The following is a 17,149-nucleotide window of genomic DNA, read 5'->3' as shown; positions in this document are numbered from 1 at the left end:
GGTCTCTGGGAGTGGGGAGGTCTCTAGGTGTTGGGGGGTCTCTGGGTGTTGGGGGGTCACTGGGTGTTGCGGGGTCTCTGGGTGTTGGGGGTCTCTGGGAGCTGAGGTGTCTCTGGGAGTTGGGGGGTGTCTGGGAGATGGGAGTCTCTGGGAGTTGGTGGTCTCTGGGAGTTGGGGGTCTCTGGGATTTGGGGAGTCTGGGAGTTGGGTGTGGTCTCTGGGAGTTGGGGACTCTGGGAGTTGGGGACTCTGGGAGTTGGGGGTGGGGTCTCTGGGAGTTGGGGGTGGGGTCTCTGGGAGGTCAGGGGTCCCTGTCAGTTCGGGGAGGTCTCTGGTAGTTGGGGTGTCTCTGGGAGTTGGGGGTCTCTGGGATTTGGGGAGTCTGGGAGTTGGGGGTCTTTGGGAGTTGGGGTGGTGTCTCTGGGAGTTTGGGGGTCTCTGGGAGTTGGGGGTGGGGTCTCTGGGAGTTCGGTGGTCTCCGTCAGTTAAGGGGGTCTCTGGGAGTTGGGGGGTCTCTGGGTGTTGGGGGGTCTCTGGGAGCTGGGGGGTCTCTGGGAGCTGGGGGTCTTTGGGAGATTGGGTGGGGTCTCTGGAGTTCGGGGGTCTCTGTCAGTTAGGGGGGTCTCTGGGAGTTGGGTTCTCTGCGAGTTGGGTTGTCTCTGGGAGCTGGGGTGTCTCTGGGAGTTGAGGGGAGTCTAGGGTTGGATTGGGGTCTCTGGGAGTTTGGGGGTCTCTGGGAGTTGGGGGTCCCTGGGACTTGGGGTTCTCTGGGAGTTTGTGGTCTCTGGGAGTTGGGGGTCTCTGGGATTTGGGGAGTCTGGCAGTTGGGGTCTCTGGGAGTTGGGGTGGGGTCTCTGGGAGTTGGGGTCTCTGGGAGTTGGGGGTGGGGTCTCTGGGAGTTGGGGGTGGGGTCTCTGGGAGTTCGGGGGTCCCTGTCACTTAGGGGGGGGTCTCTGGGAGTTGGGGGGTCTCTGGGAGCTGGGGGGTCTCTGGGAGTTGGGGGTCTTTGGGAGTTGGGGTGGGGTCTCTGGGAGTTTTGGGGTCTCTGGGAGTTGGGGGTGGGGTCTCTGGGAGTTTGGGGGTCTCTGTCAGTTAGGGGGGTCTCTGGGAGTTGGGGTCTCTGGGAGTTGGGTTGTCTCTGGGAGTTGGGGTGTCTCTGGGAGTTGAGGGGAGTCTGGGGCTGGATTGGGGTCTCTGGGAGTTTGGGGGTCTCTGGGAGTTAGGGGTGGGGTCTCTGGGAGTTGGGGGTGGGGTCTCTGGGAATTCGGGGGTCTCTGTCAGTTAGTGGGGTCTCTGGGAGTTGGGGGGTCTCTGGGAGTTGGGGGGTCTCTGGTAGCTGGGGGTCTCTGGGAGTTGGGGGTCTTTGGGAGTTGGGGTGGGGTCTCTGGGAGTTTGGGGGTCTCTGGGAGTTGGGGGTGGGGTCTCTGGGAGTTGGGTTGTCTCTGGGAGTTGGGGTGTCTCTGGGAGTTGGGGGGTCTCTGGGAGTTGGGGGGTCTCTGGGAGTTGGGGGGTCTCTGGGAGTTGGGGGGTCTCTGGGAGTTGGGGGGTCTCTGGGAGTTGGGGGGTCTCTGGGAGTTGGGGGGGTCTCTGGGAGTTGGGGGGGTCTCTGGGAGTTGGGGGGGTCTCTGGGAGTTGGGGGGGTCTCTGGGAGTTGGGGGGGCTCTGGGAGTTGGGGGGTCTCTGGGAGTTGTGGCATGTTCTCTGGGATTTGGGGGGTCTCTGGTAGTTGAGGGGTCTCTGCGAGTTGGGGGTTCTCGGGGATTTGGGGGGTCGCTGGGAGTTGTGGGGGTCTCTGGGAGTTGGGGGGTCTCTGGGAGTTGGGGAGTTTCTCGGAGTTGGGGGGTCTCTGTGTGTTGGGGGCTCTCTGGTTGTTAAGGCATCTCTGGGTGTTGGGTGTCTCTGGGAGTTGGGGGGTGTCTGGGAGTTGGGGTCTCTGGGAGTTGGGGTGTGGTCTCTGGGAGTTGGTGTCTCTGGGAGTTGGGGTTGGGTCTCTGGGAGTTGGGGGTGGGGTCTCTGGGAGTTTGGGGGTCTCTGTCAGTTAGGGAGGTCTCTGGGAGTTGGGGGGTCTCTGGGAGATAGGGGTGGGGTCTCTGGGAGTTGGGTAGTCTGGGAGTTGGGGTCTCTAGGTGTTGGGGGTGGGGCCTATGGGAGTTTGGGGGTCTCTGGGAGTTGGGGTGGAGTCTTGGGGTTGGATTGAGGTCTCTGGGTGTTGAGGGGGTCTCTGGGAGTTGGGGGGTGTCTGGGAGTTCGGGGGTCTCTGTCAGTTAGGGGGGTCTCTGGGAGTTGGGGTCTCTGGGAGTTGGGTTGTCTCTGGGAGTTGGGGTGTCTCTAGGAGTTGAGGGGAGTCTGGGGCTGGATTGGGGTCTCTGGGAGTTTGGGGGTCTCTGGGAGTTAGGGGTGGGGTCTCTGGGAGTTGGGGGTGGGGTCTCTGGGAATTCGGGGGTCTCTGTCAGTTAGTGGGGTCTCTGGGAGTTGGGGGGTCTCTGTGAGTTGGGGGGTCTCTGGGAGCTGGGGGTCTCTGGGAGTTGGGGGTCTTTGGGAGTTGGGGTGGGGTCTCTGGGAGTTTGGGGGTCTCTGGGAGTTGGGGGTGGGGTCTCTGGGAGTTGGGTTGTCTCTGGGAGTTGGGGGGTCTCTGGGAGTTGGGGGGGTCTCTGGGAGTTGGGGGGGTCTCTGGGAGTTGGGGGGGTCTCTGGGAGTTGGGGTGGTCTCTGGGTGTTGGGGGGTCTCTGGGAGTTGGGGGGGCTCTGGACGTTGGGGGGTCTCTGGGAGTTGTGGCATGTTCTCTGGGATTTGGGGGGTCTCTGGTAGTTGAGGGGTCTCTGCGAGTTGGGGGTTCTCGGGGATTTGGGGGGTCGCTGGGAGTTCTGGGGGTCTCTGGGAGTTGGGGGGTCTCTGGGAGTTGGGGAGTTTCTCGGAGTTGGGGGGTCTCTGTGTGTTGGGGGCTCTCTGGTTGTTAAGGCATCTCTGGGTGTTGGGTGTCTCTGGGAGTTGCGGGGTGTCTGGGAGTTGGGGTCTCTGGGAGTTGGGGTGTGGTCTCTGGGAGTTGGTGTCTCTGGGAGTTGGGGTTGGGTCTCTGGGAGTTGGGGGTGGGGTCTCTGGGAGTTTGGGGGTCTCTGTCAGTTAGGGAGGTCTCTGGGAGTTGGGGGGTCTCTGGGAGTTAGGGGTGGCGTCTCTGGGAGTTGGGTAGTCTGGGAGTTGGGGTCTCTAGGTGTTGGGGGTGGGGTCTCTGGGAGTTTGGGGGTCTCTGGGAGTTGGGGGTGGAGTCTTGGGGTTGGATTGAGGTCTCTGGGTGTTGAGGGGGTCTCTGGGAGTTGGGGGGTGTCTGGGAGTTCGGGGGTCTCTGTCAGTTAGGGGGGTCTCTGGGAGTTGGGGTCTCTGGGAGTTGGGTTGTCTCTGGGAGTTGGGGTGTCTCTAGGAGTTGAGGGGAGTCTGGGGCTGGATTGGGGTCTCTGTGAGTTTGGGGGTCTCCGGGAGTTGGGGTTGGGGTCTCTCGGAGTTGGGGGTGGGGTCTCTGGGAGTTCGGGGGTCTCTGTCAGTTAGGGGGGTCTCTGGGAGTTGGGGGGTCTCTGGGTGTTGGGGGGTCTCTGGGAGCTGGGGGGTCTCTGGTGGTTGGGGGTCTTTGGGAGTTGGGGTGGGGTCTCTGGGAGTTTGGGGGTCTCTGGGAGTTGGGGGTCCCCGGGACTTGGGGTTCTCTGGGAGTTTGTGGTCTCTGGGAGTTGGGGGTCTCTGGGATTTGGGGAGTCTGGCAGTTGGGGTCTCTGGGAGTTGGGGTGGGATCTCTGGGAGTTGGGGTCTCTGGGAGTTGGGGGTGGGGTCTCTGGGAGTTGGGGGTGGGGTCTCTGGGAGTTCGGGGGTCCCTGTCACTTAGGGGGGGTCTCTGGGAGTTGGGGGGTCTCTGGGAGTTGGGGGGTCTCTGGGAGCTGGGGGGTCTCTGGGAGTTGGGGGTCTTTGGGAGTTGGGGTGGGGTCTCTGGGAGTTTTGGGGTCTCTGGGAGTTGGGGGTGGGGTCTCTGGGAGTTCGGGGGTCTCTGGGAGTTAGGGGGGTCTCTGGGAGTGGGGTCTCTGGGAGTTGGGTTGTCTCTGGGAGTTGGGGTGTCTCTGGGAGTTGAGGGGAGTCTGGGGCTGGATTGGGGTCTCTGGGAGTTTGGGGGTCTCTGGGAGTTGGGGGTGGGGTCTCTGGGAGTTGGGGGTGGGGTCTCTGGGAGTTGGGGGTGGGGTCTCTGGGAATTCGGGGGTCTCTGTCAGTTAGTGGGGTCTCTGGGAGTTGGGGGTCTCTGGGAGTTGGGGGTCTTTGGGAGTTGGGGTGGGGTCTCTGGGATTTTGGGGGTCTCTGGGAGTTGGGGGTGGGGTCTCTGGGAGTTCGGGGGTCTCTGTCAGTTAGGGGGGTCTCTGGGAGTTGGGGTCTCTGGGAGTTGGGTTGTCTCTGGGAGTTGGGATGTCTCTGGGAGTTGGGGGGTCTCTGGGAGTTGGGGGGGTCTCTGGGAGTTGGGGGGGTCTCTGGGAGTTGGGGGGGTCTCTGGGTGTTGGGGGGGTCTCTGGGTGTTGGGGGGTCTCTGGGTGTTGGGGGGTCTCTGGGTGTTGGGGGGTCTCTGGGTGTTGGGGGGTCTCTGGGAGTTGGGGGGTCTCTGGGAGTTGGGGGGTCTCTGGGAGTTGGGGGGTCTCTGGGAGTTGGGGGGTCTCTGGGAGTTGGGGGGTCTCTGGGAGTTGGGGGGTCTCTGGGAGTTGGGGGGTCTCTGGGAGTTGGGGGGTCTCTGGGAGTTGGGGGCTCTCTGGGAGTTGTGGCATGTTCTCTGGGATTTGGGGGGTCTCTGGTAGTTGAGGGCTCTCTGCGAGTTGGGGGTTCTCAGGGATTTGGGGGGTCGCTGGGAGTTGTGGGGGTCTCTGGGAGTTGGGGGGTCTCTGGGATTGGGGGGTTTCTCGGAGTTGGGGGGTCTCTGTGTGTTGGGGGGTCTCTGTGTGTTGGGGGCTCTCTGGTTGTTAAGGCGTCTCTGGGTGTTGGGTGTCTCTGGGAGTTGGGGGGTGTCTGGGAGTTGGGGTCTCTGGGAGTTGGGGTGTGGTCTCTGGGAGTTGGTGTCTCTGGGAGTTGGGGTTGGGTCTCTGGGAGTTGGGGGTGGGGTCTCTGGGAGTTTGGGGGTCTCTGTCAGTTAGGGTGGTCTCTGGGAGTTGGGGGGTCTCTGGGAATTAGGGGTGGGGTCTCTGGGAGTTGGGTAGTCTGGGAGTTGGCGTCTCTGGGTGTTGGGGGTGGGGTCACTGGGAGTTTGGGGGTCTCTGGGAGTTGGGGGTGGAGTCTGGGGGTTGGATTGAGGTCTCTGGGTGTTGAGGGGGTCTCTGGGAGTTGGGGAGGTCTCTGGGAGTTGGGGGGTGTCTGGGAGTTGGGGGTCTCTGGGAGTTGGGGGGGCTCTGGAAGTTGGGGGGTCTCTTGGTGTTGGGGGTGTCTCTTGGAGTTGGGGGTCTCTGGGAGTTGGGGGGTCTCTGGGAGTTGGGGCATGTTCTCTGGGATTTGGGGGGTCTCTGGGATTTGGGGGTCTCTGGGAGTTTTGGGGGTCTCTGGGAGTTGGGGGGTCTCTGGGAGTAGGGGGTCTCTGGGAGTTGGGGGGTCTCTCGGAGTTGGGGCAGGTTCTCTGGGAGCTGAGGAGTGTGGGAGTCGGGGGCATCTCTGGGAGTTGGGGGGAGTCTGAGGGTTGGGGTGTGGTCTCTGGAGTTGGGGACACTGGGAATTGGGGTCTCTTGGAGTTGGGGGGTCTCTGGGAGTTGGGGTGTCTCTGGATGTTGGAGGGTCTCTGGGTGTTGGGGGGGTCCCTGGGTGTTGGGGGGGTCCCTGGGTGTTGGGGGGGTCTCTGGGTGTTGGGGGGGTCCCTGGGTGTTGGAGAGTCTCTGGTTGTTGAGGCGTCTCTGGGAGTTGGGGGTGGGGTCTCTGGGAGTTCGGGGGTCTCTGTGAGTTGGGGTTATGGTCTCTGGGAGTTTAGGGGTCTCTCTCAGTTAGGGGGGTCTCTCGGAGTTGGGGTATCTCTGGGAGTTGGGGGGGGGTCTGGGGGTTGGATTGAGGTCTCTGGGAGTTGGGGGGTCTCTGGGAGTTGGGGGGTTCTCTGGGAGTTGGGGGGTCTCTGGGAGTTGGAGGTGGAGTCTGGGGGTTGGATTGAGGTCTCTGGGAGTTGGGAGGGTCTCTGGGAGTTGGGGGGGCTCTGGGTGTTGGGGGTGTCTCTGGGAGTTGGGGCACGTTCTCTGGGATTTGGGGGGTCTCTGGGAGTTGGGGGGTCTCTGGGAGTTGGGGGGTCTCTGGGAGTTGGGGGGTCTCTCGGAGTTGGGACAGGTTCTCAGGGAGCTGGGGAGTCTGGGAGTCGGGGGCATCTCTGGGAGTTGGGGGGAGTCTGAGTGTTGGGGTGTGGTCTCTGGGAGTTGGGTCACTGGGAATTGGGGTCTCTGGGAGTTGGGGTGGTCTCTGGGATTTGGGGGGTCTCTGGGAGTTGGGAGGTCTCTGGGAGTTGGGAGGTCTCTGGGAGTTGGGAGGTCTCTGGGAGTTGGGGGGTCTCTGGGAGTTGGGGGGTCTCTGGGAGTTGGGGGGGTCTCTGGGAGTTGGGGGGTCTCTGGGATTTGGGGGGGTCTCTGGGATTTGGGGGGTCTCTGGGAGTTGGGGTGCCTCTGGGAGTTGGGGTGCCTCTGGGAGTTGGGAGGTCTCTGGGAGTTGGGGTGCCTCTGGGAGTGGGGGGGTCTCTGGGAGTGGGGGTCTCTGGGAGTGAGGGGTCTCTGGGAGTGAGGGGTCTCTGGGAGTGGGGGGTTCTCTGGGAGTGGGGGGTTCTCTGGGAGTGGGGGGTTCTCTGGGAGTGGGGGGTTCTCTGGGAGTGGGGGGTTCTCTGGGAGTGGGGGGGTCTCTGGGAGTGGGGGGTTCTCTGGGAATGGGGGGTTTCTGGGTGTGGGGGGTCTCTGGGAGTTGGGGGTCTCCGAGAGTTGGTGGGTGTCTGGGAGTTGGGGGATGGGTCTCTGGGAGTTGGGGAGTCTGGGAGTTGGGGTCTCATGGAGTTGGGGGTGCGGTCTCTGGGGGTTGGGCTCTCTGGGTTTTGGGGGTGGGGTCTCAGGGAGTTGGGGAGTCTATGAGTTGGTGTCTCTGGGAGTTGGGGGTGGGGTCTCTGGGAGTTCGGGGGTCTCTGGGAGTTGGGGGTGAGGTCTCTGGGAGTTCGGGTGTCTCTGTCATTTAGGGGGGTCTCTAGGAGTTGGGGTCTCTTGGAGTTGGGGTGTCTCTGGGAGTTGGGGCGTCTCTGGGAGTTGGGGGGAGTCTGGGGGTTGGACTGGGGTCTCTGGGAATTGGGGTGTCTCTGGGAGTTGGGGGGTCCCTTGGAGTTGGGGGGGTCTCTGGGAGTTGCGGGGGTCTCTGGGAGTTGGGGGCGTATCTCTGGGAGTTTGGGTTTCTCTGGGATTTGGGGGGTCTCTGGGAGTTGGGGGGGTCTCTGGGAGTTGGGGGGGGTCTCTGGGAGTTGGGGCATGTTCTCTGGGAGTTGGGGCATGTTCTCTGGGAGTTGGGGGGTCTCTGGGAGTTGGGGGGGTCTCTGGGAGTTGGGGGGGTCTCTGGGAGTTGGGGGGGTCTCTGGGAGTTGGGGGGGTCTCTGGGAGTTGGGGGGTCTCTGGGAGTTGGGGGGTCTCTGGGAGTTGGGGGGGTCTCTGGGAGTTGGAGGGTCTCTGGGAGTTGGGGGGTCTCTGGGAGTGGTAGGGTCTCTGGGAGTGGGGGTCTCAGGGAGTGGGGGTCTCAGGGAGTGGGTGGGTCTCTGGTAGTGGGCGGGTCTCTGGTAGTGGGCGGGTCTCTGGTAGTGGGCGGGTCTCTGGGAGTGGGGGTTCTCTGGGAGTGGTGGGGTCTCTGGGAGTGGTGGGGTCTCTGGGAGTGGTGGGGTCTCTGGGAGTGGTGCATCTCTGGGAGTGGGGGGTTCTCTGGGAGTGGGGGGTCTCTGGGAGTGGGGGGTCTCTGGGAGGGAGGGGTCTCTGGGAGGGAGGGGTCTCTGGGAGTTGGGGGGTCTCTGGGTGTGGGGGGTCTCTGGGTGTGGGGGGTCTCTGGGTGTGGGGGGTCTCTGGGTGTGGGGGGTCTCTGGGTGTGGGGGGTCTCTGGGTGTTGGGGGTCTCTGGGTGTTGGGGGTCTCTGGGTGTTGGGGGTCTCTGGGAGTGGGGGGTCTCTGGGTGTTGGGGGTCTCTGGGTGTTGGGGGTCTCTGGGTGTTGGGGGTCTCTGGGTGTTGGGGGTCTCTGGGTGTTGGGGGTCTCTGGGTGTTGGGGGTCTCTGGGTGTTGGGGGTCTCTGGGTGTTGGGGGTCTCTGGGTGTTGGGGGTCTCTGGGTGTTGGGGGTCTCTGGGTGTTGGGGGTCTCTGGGTGTTGGGGGTCTCTGGGTGTTGGGGGTCTCTGGGTGTTGGGGGTCTCTGGGTGTTGGGGGTCTCTGGGTGTTGGGGGTCTCTGGGTGTTGGGGGTCTCTGGGTGTTGGGGGTCTCTGGGTGTTGGGGGTCTCTGGGTGTTGGGGGTCTCTGGGTGTTGGGGGTCTCTGGGTGTTGGGGGTCTCTGGGTGTTGGGGGTCTCTGGGTGTTGGGGGTCTCTGGGTGTTGGGGGTCTCTGGGTGTTGGGGGTCTCTGGGTGTTGGGGGTCTCTGGGTGTTGGGGGTCTCTGGGTGTTGGGGGTCTCTGGGTGTTGGGGGTCTCTGGGTGTTGGGGTCTCTGGGTGTTGGGGTCTCTGGGTGTTGGGGTCTCTGGGTGTTGGGGTCTCTGGGTGTTGGGGTCTCTGGGTGTTGGGGTCTCTGGGTGTGGGGGGTCTCTGGGTGTGGGGGGTCTCTGGGTGTGGGGGGTCTCTGGGTGTGGGGGGTCTCTGGGTGTGGGGGGTCTCTGGGTGTTGGGGGGTCTCTGGGTGTTGGGGGGTCTCTGGGTGTTGGGGGGTCTCTGGGTGTTGGGGGGTCTCTGGGTGTTGGGGGTCTCTGGGTGTTGGGGGTCTCTGGGTGTTGGGGGTCTCTGGGTGTTGGGGGTCTCTGGGTGTTGGGGGTCTCTGGGTGTTGGGGGTCTCTGGGTGTTGGGGGGTCTCTGGGTGTTGGGGGGTCTCTGGGTGTTGGGGGGTCTCTGGGTGTTGGGGGGTCTCTGGGTGTTGGGGGGTCTCTGGGTGTTGGGGGGTCTCTGGGTGTTGGGGGGTCTCTGGGTGTTGGGGGGTCTCTGGGTGTTGGGGGGTCTCTGGGTGTTGGGGGGTCTCTGGGTGTTGGGGGGTCTCTGGGTGTTGGGGGTTCTCTGGGTGTTGGGGGTTCTCTGGGTGTTGGGGGTTCTCTGGGTGTTGGGGGTTCTCTGGGTGTTGGGGGTTCTCTGGGTGTTGGGGGATCCTTGGTTGTTGGGGGTCTCTGGCTGTTGGGGGGTCTCTGGGTGTTGGGGGGTCTCTGCGTATTGGGGGGTCTCTGGGTATTGGGGGGTCTCTGGGTATTGGGGGGTCTCTGGGTATTGGGGGGTCTCTGGGTATTGGGGGGTCTCTGGGTATTGGGGGGTCTCTGGGTATTGGGGGGTCTCTGGGTATTGGGGGGTCTCTGGGTATTGGGGGGTCTCTGGGTATTGGGGGGTCTCTGGGTATTGGGGGGTCTCTGGGTATTGGGGGGTCTCTGGGTATTGGGGGGTCTCTGGGTATTGGGGGGTCTCTGGGTATTGGGGGGTCTCTGGGTATTGGGGGGTCTCTGGGTATTGGGGGGTCTCTGGGTATTGGGGGGTCTCTGGGTATTGGGGGGTCTCTGGGTATTGGGGGGTCTCTGGGTATTGGGGGGTCTCTGGGTATTGGGGGGTCTCTGGGTATTGGGGGGTCTCTGGGTATTGGGGGGTCTCTGGGTATTGGGGGGTCTCTGGGTATTGGGGGGTCTCTGGGTATTGGGGGGTCTCTGGGTATTGGGGGGTCTCTGGGTATTGGGGGGTCTCTGGGTATTGGGGGGTCTCTGGGTATTGGGGGGTCTCTGGGTATTGGGGGGTCTCTGGGTATTGGGGGGTCTCTGGGTATTGGGGGGTCTCTGGGTATTGGGGGGTCTCTGGGTATTGGGGGGTCTCTGGGTATTGGGGGGTCTCTGGGTATTGGGGGGTCTCTGGGTATTGGGGGGTCTCTGGGTATTGGGGGGTCTCTGGGTATTGGGGGGTCTCTGGGTATTGGGGGGTCTCTGGGTATTGGGCGGTCTCTGGGTATTGGGCGGTCTCTGCGTGTTGGGCGGTCTCTGCGTGTTGGGCGGTCTCTGCGTGTTGGGCGGTCTCTGCGTGTTGGGCGGTCTCTGGGTGTTGGGGGGTCTTTGGGTGTTGGAGGGTCTCTGGTTGTTGAGGGGTCTCTGAGTAGTGGGGGGTCTCTGGGAGTTGGGGGGTCTCTAGGAGTTGGGGGGTCTCTAGGAGTTGGGGGGTCTCGGAGTTGAGGGTCTCTGGGAGTTGGGGGTCTCTGGGAGTTGGGGGTCTCTGGGAGTTGGGGGTCTCTGGGAGTTGGGGGTCTCTGGGAGTTGGGGGTCTCTGGTACGTGATGGGTCTCTGGGAGTTGGGTCTCTGGGAGTTGGGTCTCTGGGAGTTGGGGGTGGGGTCTCAGTGAGTTGGGGAGTCTGGGAGTTGGGGTCTCTGGATGTTGGGGGTGGGGTCTCTGGGAGTTGGGGGGTCTCTGGGTGTCGGAGGGGAGGAGTGGGGGTATTTCCCTCTGGCTGTGATGGGCAGGTGATGGGGGCTGCAGTTTGGAATCTCCAGGACCTGGTTAATGGGGAGGTGTTGCTGTTCCTGGGCGTGACTCACTCTGATGATGAATGTGTTGACAGTGCTGGAGTGGGTCGGACCGGAACGTTCATCGCAATCGATTACCTGCTGAAGATGGCCGAGGACGAAGGGAAGGTGGATGTGTTCCAGTGTGTGGAAAGTATGAGGAACAAACGTTCAAACATGGTGCAGACCCAGGTGAGAGAGCCAGACTCCAGGACAGAGGCTGGTGTAGCGATAATGTCATCGGACTGGCAAACCAGAGACCCAAGGCAACGCCTCCACCCAATTTTAAAAAATGAGAATCATTGGGGTGGAAATCTCTCTGCTGTTTGGAGTAAAAGAAACATAGAAAATAGAAGCAGGAGGCCATTCGGCCCTTCGAGCCTGCTCCCCATTCATTATCCTGGCTGATCAGCAAGTTCAACACCCTAATCCCGCCTCCCCCCCATACCCTTAACCACTTTCGCCCCCAGAGCTGTATCTAATTCCTTCTTGAAATTACGCAGCGTTTTGGCCTCAACTACTTTCTGTGGGAGTGAATTCCACAGATTCCCCGCTCTCTGGGTGAAGAAATCTCTCCTCCCCTCAGTCCTAAATGGTTTACCCCTTATCCTCAAACTATGATCCCTAGTTCTGGACTCCCCGCCATCGGGAACATTCTTTCTGAATCTACCCAGTCCAATCCTGGTAGAATCTTGTAAGTTTCTATGAGATCCCCTCTCACTCTTCTTTTTTTTAAGTTTAGTGTGCCCAATTCATTTTTTCCAATTAAGGGGCAATTTAGTGTGGCCAATCCACCTACCCTGCACATCTTTGTGTTGTGGGGGTGAAACCCACGCAGGCACGGGGAGAATGTGCAAACTACACACGGACAGTTACCCAGGGCTGGGATCGAAACTGGGACCTCGGCGCCGTGAGGCAGCTGTGCTAACCACTGTGCCACCGTGCTGCCCACCCTCTCACTCTTCTAAACTCCAGTGAATATAATCCTAACCGTTAGTCTCTCCTCATATGACAGTCCTGCCATCTCAGGAATCAGCCTGGTAAACCTTCACTGCTCTCCCTCCAAAGCAAGAACATCCTTCCTCAGAGAAGGTCACCAAAACTGCCCACAACACTCCAGGTGGGGCCTCACCAACACCCTGTACAAATGCAGTAAAACATCTCTATTCCTATACTCAAATCCTCTCGCTGTGAAGGCCAACATACCATTTGCCTTCTTTACTGCCTGCTGTACCTGCCGCTTACTTTCAGCGACTGATGCACGAGGACACCAAGGTCTCGCTGAGTATCCGCCTCTCTCAATTTACACCCGCTCAAATAATAATCTGCCTTCCTGTTTTTGCCACCGAAGCAGTAACCTCACATTTATCCACATTATACTGCCTCTGCCATGCGTGTGCCCACTCACTCAGCCTGTCCAAATCCCACTGAAGCATCTCTGCATCCTCCTCACAGCTCACCCTCCCACCCAACTTTGTATCATCTGCAAATTTGGAGATAATATATTTAGTTCCATCGTCCAAATCATTAATATAGGATGTGAAGTGTTGGGGTCCGAGCACAGATCCCTGCGTTACCCCACTAATTCCTGCCTGCCAATCAGAAAAAGATACATTTATTCCAACTTTTTGCTTCCTGTCTGCTAACCAGCTTTCTATCCATCGCAAGACATTACCCAGAATCCCATGTGCTTTAACTTTACATTTTAATCTGCTTTGTGAGACCTTTTCAAAAGTCTTCTGAAAGTCTAAACGAACCACATCCATTGATATTCCCGGGTCAACTCTACTAGTTACATCTTCAAAGAATTCTCGTAGATTTTTCAGGCATGGTTTTCCTTTCGTTAATCCATGCTGACTTTGTCTGATTACACCACTGTATGCTGTGCTATGAAATCCGTGATAATGGACTCCAGCAACTTCCCTACTACCAACGTTAGGCTCACTGGTCTATAGTTCCCAGTTTTCTCTCTACCTCCCTTTTTGAATAGTGGGGTTACATTCGCTACCCTCCAATCTGTAGGGACCATTCCAGAGTCCAAAGAATTTCAGAAAAGGGCCCCCAATTGACCTATTATTTCTCGGGCCACTTCCTTGGGTGGAAGTCACACAATGGTTAGCACTGTTGCTTCACAACGCCAAGGTCCCAAGTTCTATTCCCAGCTTGGGTCTGTGTGGAGTCTGGTTAGCCCAGCATTTATTGCCCATCCTAGTTGCCCTTCAGAAGGTGGTGGGGGTGAGCTGCCTTCTAGAACCGCTGAGGTGTAGGTACACCCACTGTGCTGTTAGGGAGGGAGTTCCAGGATGTTGCCCCAGCGACAGTGAAGGAACGGCCGATATATTTCCCAGTCAGGGTGCGAGTGACTTGGAGGGGAGCCTCCAGCTGGTGGGGTTCCTGGTATTGTCACTGGGCTAGTAATCCAGAGAGCCAGAATAACGCTCTGGGGACCCGGGTTTGAATCCCACCAGGGCAAATGGTGAAATTTGAATCCAATAAAAGTACAAACAGAGATACATAGAAGATAGGAGCAGGAGGAGGCCATTCGGCCCTTCAAGCCTGCTCCCCATTCATCACCATCATGGCGGATCATCCAACTCAATAGCCTAATCCTGCTTTCTCCCCATAGCCTTTGATCCCATTCTCCCTGTGGTGAACGTATTGTACTAACCCTTCACCGCTGTATTACACTGTATCACGCTGTGCCCATGTGGGCTCCACCTAAGGACCATTGTACTGTATTACTCTGAATGTATCATGTTGGTGCCCCTGGCTCCGCCCCCTTGAGGGGAGGTATAAAGAGCAGCTGCCCTGTAGGCGGCTCTCACTAGCAGAGCAGTCCCAGGCAGGCACTGTTCTAGTCGATTAAAGCCACTGTTCACTTCAACTCTCTGTCTCGTGTGAATTGATGGTCGCATCAATTGATGGACGCATCACTCCCCAAGTGCTATATCCAACCAGCTCTTGAATATATTCAAGGGGCGTCATTCTCCGGCCCCCCGCCGGGTCGGAGAATGGCCGTTGGCCGCCGTGAATCCCGCCCCCGCCCCCGCCGAAGTCTCCGGTACCGGAGATTGGGCGGGGGCGGGAATCGGGCCGCGCCGGTTGGCGGGACCCCCCGCTGGATTCTCCGGCCCGGATGGGCCGAAGTCCCGCCCAGAAATTGCCTGTCCCGCCGACGTAAATCAAACCTGGTATCTACCAGCGGGACCAGGCGGCGTGGGCGGGCTCCGGGGTCCTGGTGGGGGCACGGGGCGATCGGACCCCGGGGGGTGCTCCCACGGTGGCCTGGCCCGCGATCGGGGCCCACCGATCCACGGGCGGGCCTGTGCCATGGGGGCACTCTTTCCCTTCCGCCTCCGCCACGGCCTCCACCATGGCGGAGGCGGAAGAGACTCCCCCCACTGCGCATGCGCGGGAAACTGACAGCGGCCGCTGACGCTCCCGCGCATGTGCCGGGAAACTGACAGCGGCCGCTGACGCTCCCGCGCATGCGCCGCATTTCCGCGCCAGCTGGCGGGGCAACAAACGCCAGCTGGCGGGGCGGAAATCCCTCCGACGTCGGCCTAGCCCCGACATTGAGGGGCTAGGCCGCCAAAGATGCGGAGCATTCCGCACCTTTGGGCCGGCGCGATGCCCGTCTGATTAGCGCCGTTTTTGGCGCCAGTCGGCGGACATCGCGCCGTTGGGGGAGAATTTCGCCCAAGGTTTTAGCCTGGAATTAAAAGACTAACGATGACCATGAAACCATTGCCGATTGTTGTAAAAGCTCATCTGGTTCAATAATGTCCTTTAGGGAAGGAAATCTGCCGTCCTTACCTGGTCTGGTCTACACGTGACTCCAGACCCACAGCAACGTGGTTGACTCTGAAATGCCCTCCGGGGTAATTAGGGATGGGCAATAATAAACGCTGGCCCAGCGACGTCCACATCCCATAATAAACACTGGCCCAGCGACACCCACATCCCATAATAAACGCTGGCCCAGCGACACCCACAACCCATAATAAACGCTGGCCCAGCGACACCCACATCCCATAATAAACACTGGCCCAGCGACGCCCACATCCCATAATAAACACTGGCCCAGCGACACCCACATCCCATAATAAACGCTGGCCCAGCGACGCCCACATCCCATAATAAACGCTGGCCCAGCAACACCCACATCCCATAATAAACGCTGGCCCAGCGACACCCACATCCCATAATAAACACTGGCCCAGCGACACCCACATCCCATAATAAACGCTGGCCCAGCGACACCCACATCCAATAATAAACGCTGGCCCAGCGACACCCACATCCCATTATAAACACTGGCCCAGCGACACCCACATCCCATAATAAACACTGGCCCAGCGACACCCACATCCCATAATAGACACTGGCCCAGCGACACTCACATCCCATAATAAACACTGGCCCAGCGACACCCACATCCCATAATAAACGCTGGCCCAGCGCCGCCCACATCCCATAATAAACACTGGCCCAGCGACACTAACATCCCATAATAAACGCTGGCCCAGCAACGCCCACATCCCATAATAAACGCTGGCCCAGCGACACCCACATCCCATAATAAACGCTGGCCCAGCGACGCCCACATCCCATAATAAACGCTGGCCCAGCGACACCCACACCCCATAATAAACACTGGCCCAGCGACGCCCACATCCCATAATAAACACTGGCCCAGCGACACCCACATCCCATAATAAACGCTGGCCCAGCGACACCCACATCCCATAATAAACGCTGGCCCAGCGACACCCACATCCCATAATAAACACTGGCCCAGCGACGCCCACATCCCATAATAAACACTGGCCCAGCGACGCCCACATCCCATAATAAACACTGGCCCAGCGACACCCACATCCCATAATAAACGCTGGCCCAGCGACGCCCACATCCCATAATAAACGCTGGCCCAGCGACACCCACATCCCATAATAAACACTGGCCCAGCGACACCCACATCCCATAATAAACACTGGCCCAGCGACACCCACATCCCATAATAGACACTGGCCCAGCGACACTCACATCCCATAATAAACACTGGCCCAGCGACACCCACATCCCATAATAAACGCTGGCCCAGCGCCGCCCACATCCCATAATAAACACTGGCCCAGCGACACTAACATCCCATAATAAACGCTGGCCCAGCAACGCCCACATCCCATAATAAACGCTGGCCCAGCGACACCCACATCCCATAATAAACACTGGCCCAGCGACACCCACATCCCATAATAAACACTGGCCCAGCGACACCCACATCCCATAATAAACACTGGCCCAGCGACGCCCACATCCCATAATAAACGCTGGCCCAGCGACACCCACATCCCATAATAAACACTGGCCCAGCGACACCCACATCCCATAATAAACACTGGCCCAGCGACACCCACATCCCATAATAAACGCTGGCCCAGCGACACCCACATCCCATAATAAACACTGGTCCAGCGACGCCCACATCCCATAATAAACACTGGCCCAGCGACACCCACATCCCATAATAAACACTGGCCCAGCGACGCCCACATCCCATAATAAACGCTGGCCCAGCGACACCCACATCCCATAATAAACACTGGCCCAGCGACACCCACATCCCATAATAAACGCTGGCCCAGCGACACCCACATCCCATAATAAACACTGGCCCAGCGACGCCCACATCCCATAATAAACGCTGGCCCAGCGACGCCCACATCCCATAATAAACGCTGGCCCAGCGACACCCACATTCCATAATAAACACTGGCCCAGCGACGCCCACATCCCATAATAAACGCTGGCCCAGCGACGTCCACATCCCATAATAAACACTGGCCCAGCGACACCCACATCCCATAATAAACACTGGCCCAGCGAAGCCCACATCCCATAATAAACACTGGCCCAGCGACACCCACATCCCATAATAAACGCTGGCCCAGCGACACCCACATCCCATAATAAACACTGGCCCAGCGACACCCACATCCCATAATAACCACTGGCCCAGCGACACCCACATCCCATAATAAACGCTGGCCCAGCGACACCCACATCCCATAATAAACGCTGGCCCAGCGACACCCACATCCCATAATAAACACTGGCCCAGCGACGCCCACATCCCATAATAAACACTGGCCCAGTGACGCCCACATCCCATAATGAACGCTGGCCCAGCGACGCCCACATCCCATAATAAACGCTGGCCCAGCGACACCCACATCCCATAATAAACACTGGCCCAGCGACACCCACATCCCATAATAAACACTGGCCCAGCGACACCCACATCCCATAATAAACGCTGGCCCAGCGACACCCACATCCCATAATAAACGCTGGCCCAGCGACACCCACATCCCATAATCAACACTGGCCCAGCGACACCCACATCCCATAATAAACACTGGCCCAGCGACACCCAC

The 17,149-nt window shown here is 59.7% G+C and overlaps 1 protein-coding gene across 1 annotated transcript in view; it reads left to right on the top strand.

Moving 5' to 3' along the window:
• Positions 1–17,149, top strand: part of LOC140429048 (receptor-type tyrosine-protein phosphatase kappa-like) — a 330,643-nt gene that overhangs the window by 162,560 nt on the left and 150,934 nt on the right. Inside the window, exon 8 of the mRNA XM_072515580.1 lies at positions 10,763–10,898. Coding sequence (XP_072371681.1) covers positions 10,763–10,898 — 136 coding nt within the window. The remainder of the gene's footprint in view (positions 1–10,762; positions 10,899–17,149) is intronic.

Source organism: Scyliorhinus torazame, chromosome 9 (assembly GCF_047496885.1).
Source record: "Scyliorhinus torazame isolate Kashiwa2021f chromosome 9, sScyTor2.1, whole genome shotgun sequence".
Lineage (NCBI taxonomy): Eukaryota > Metazoa > Chordata > Chondrichthyes > Carcharhiniformes > Scyliorhinidae > Scyliorhinus > Scyliorhinus torazame.
The sequence above is the reverse complement of the archived record's forward strand: the minus strand, read 5'-3'. Positions and strand labels throughout refer to the sequence as shown.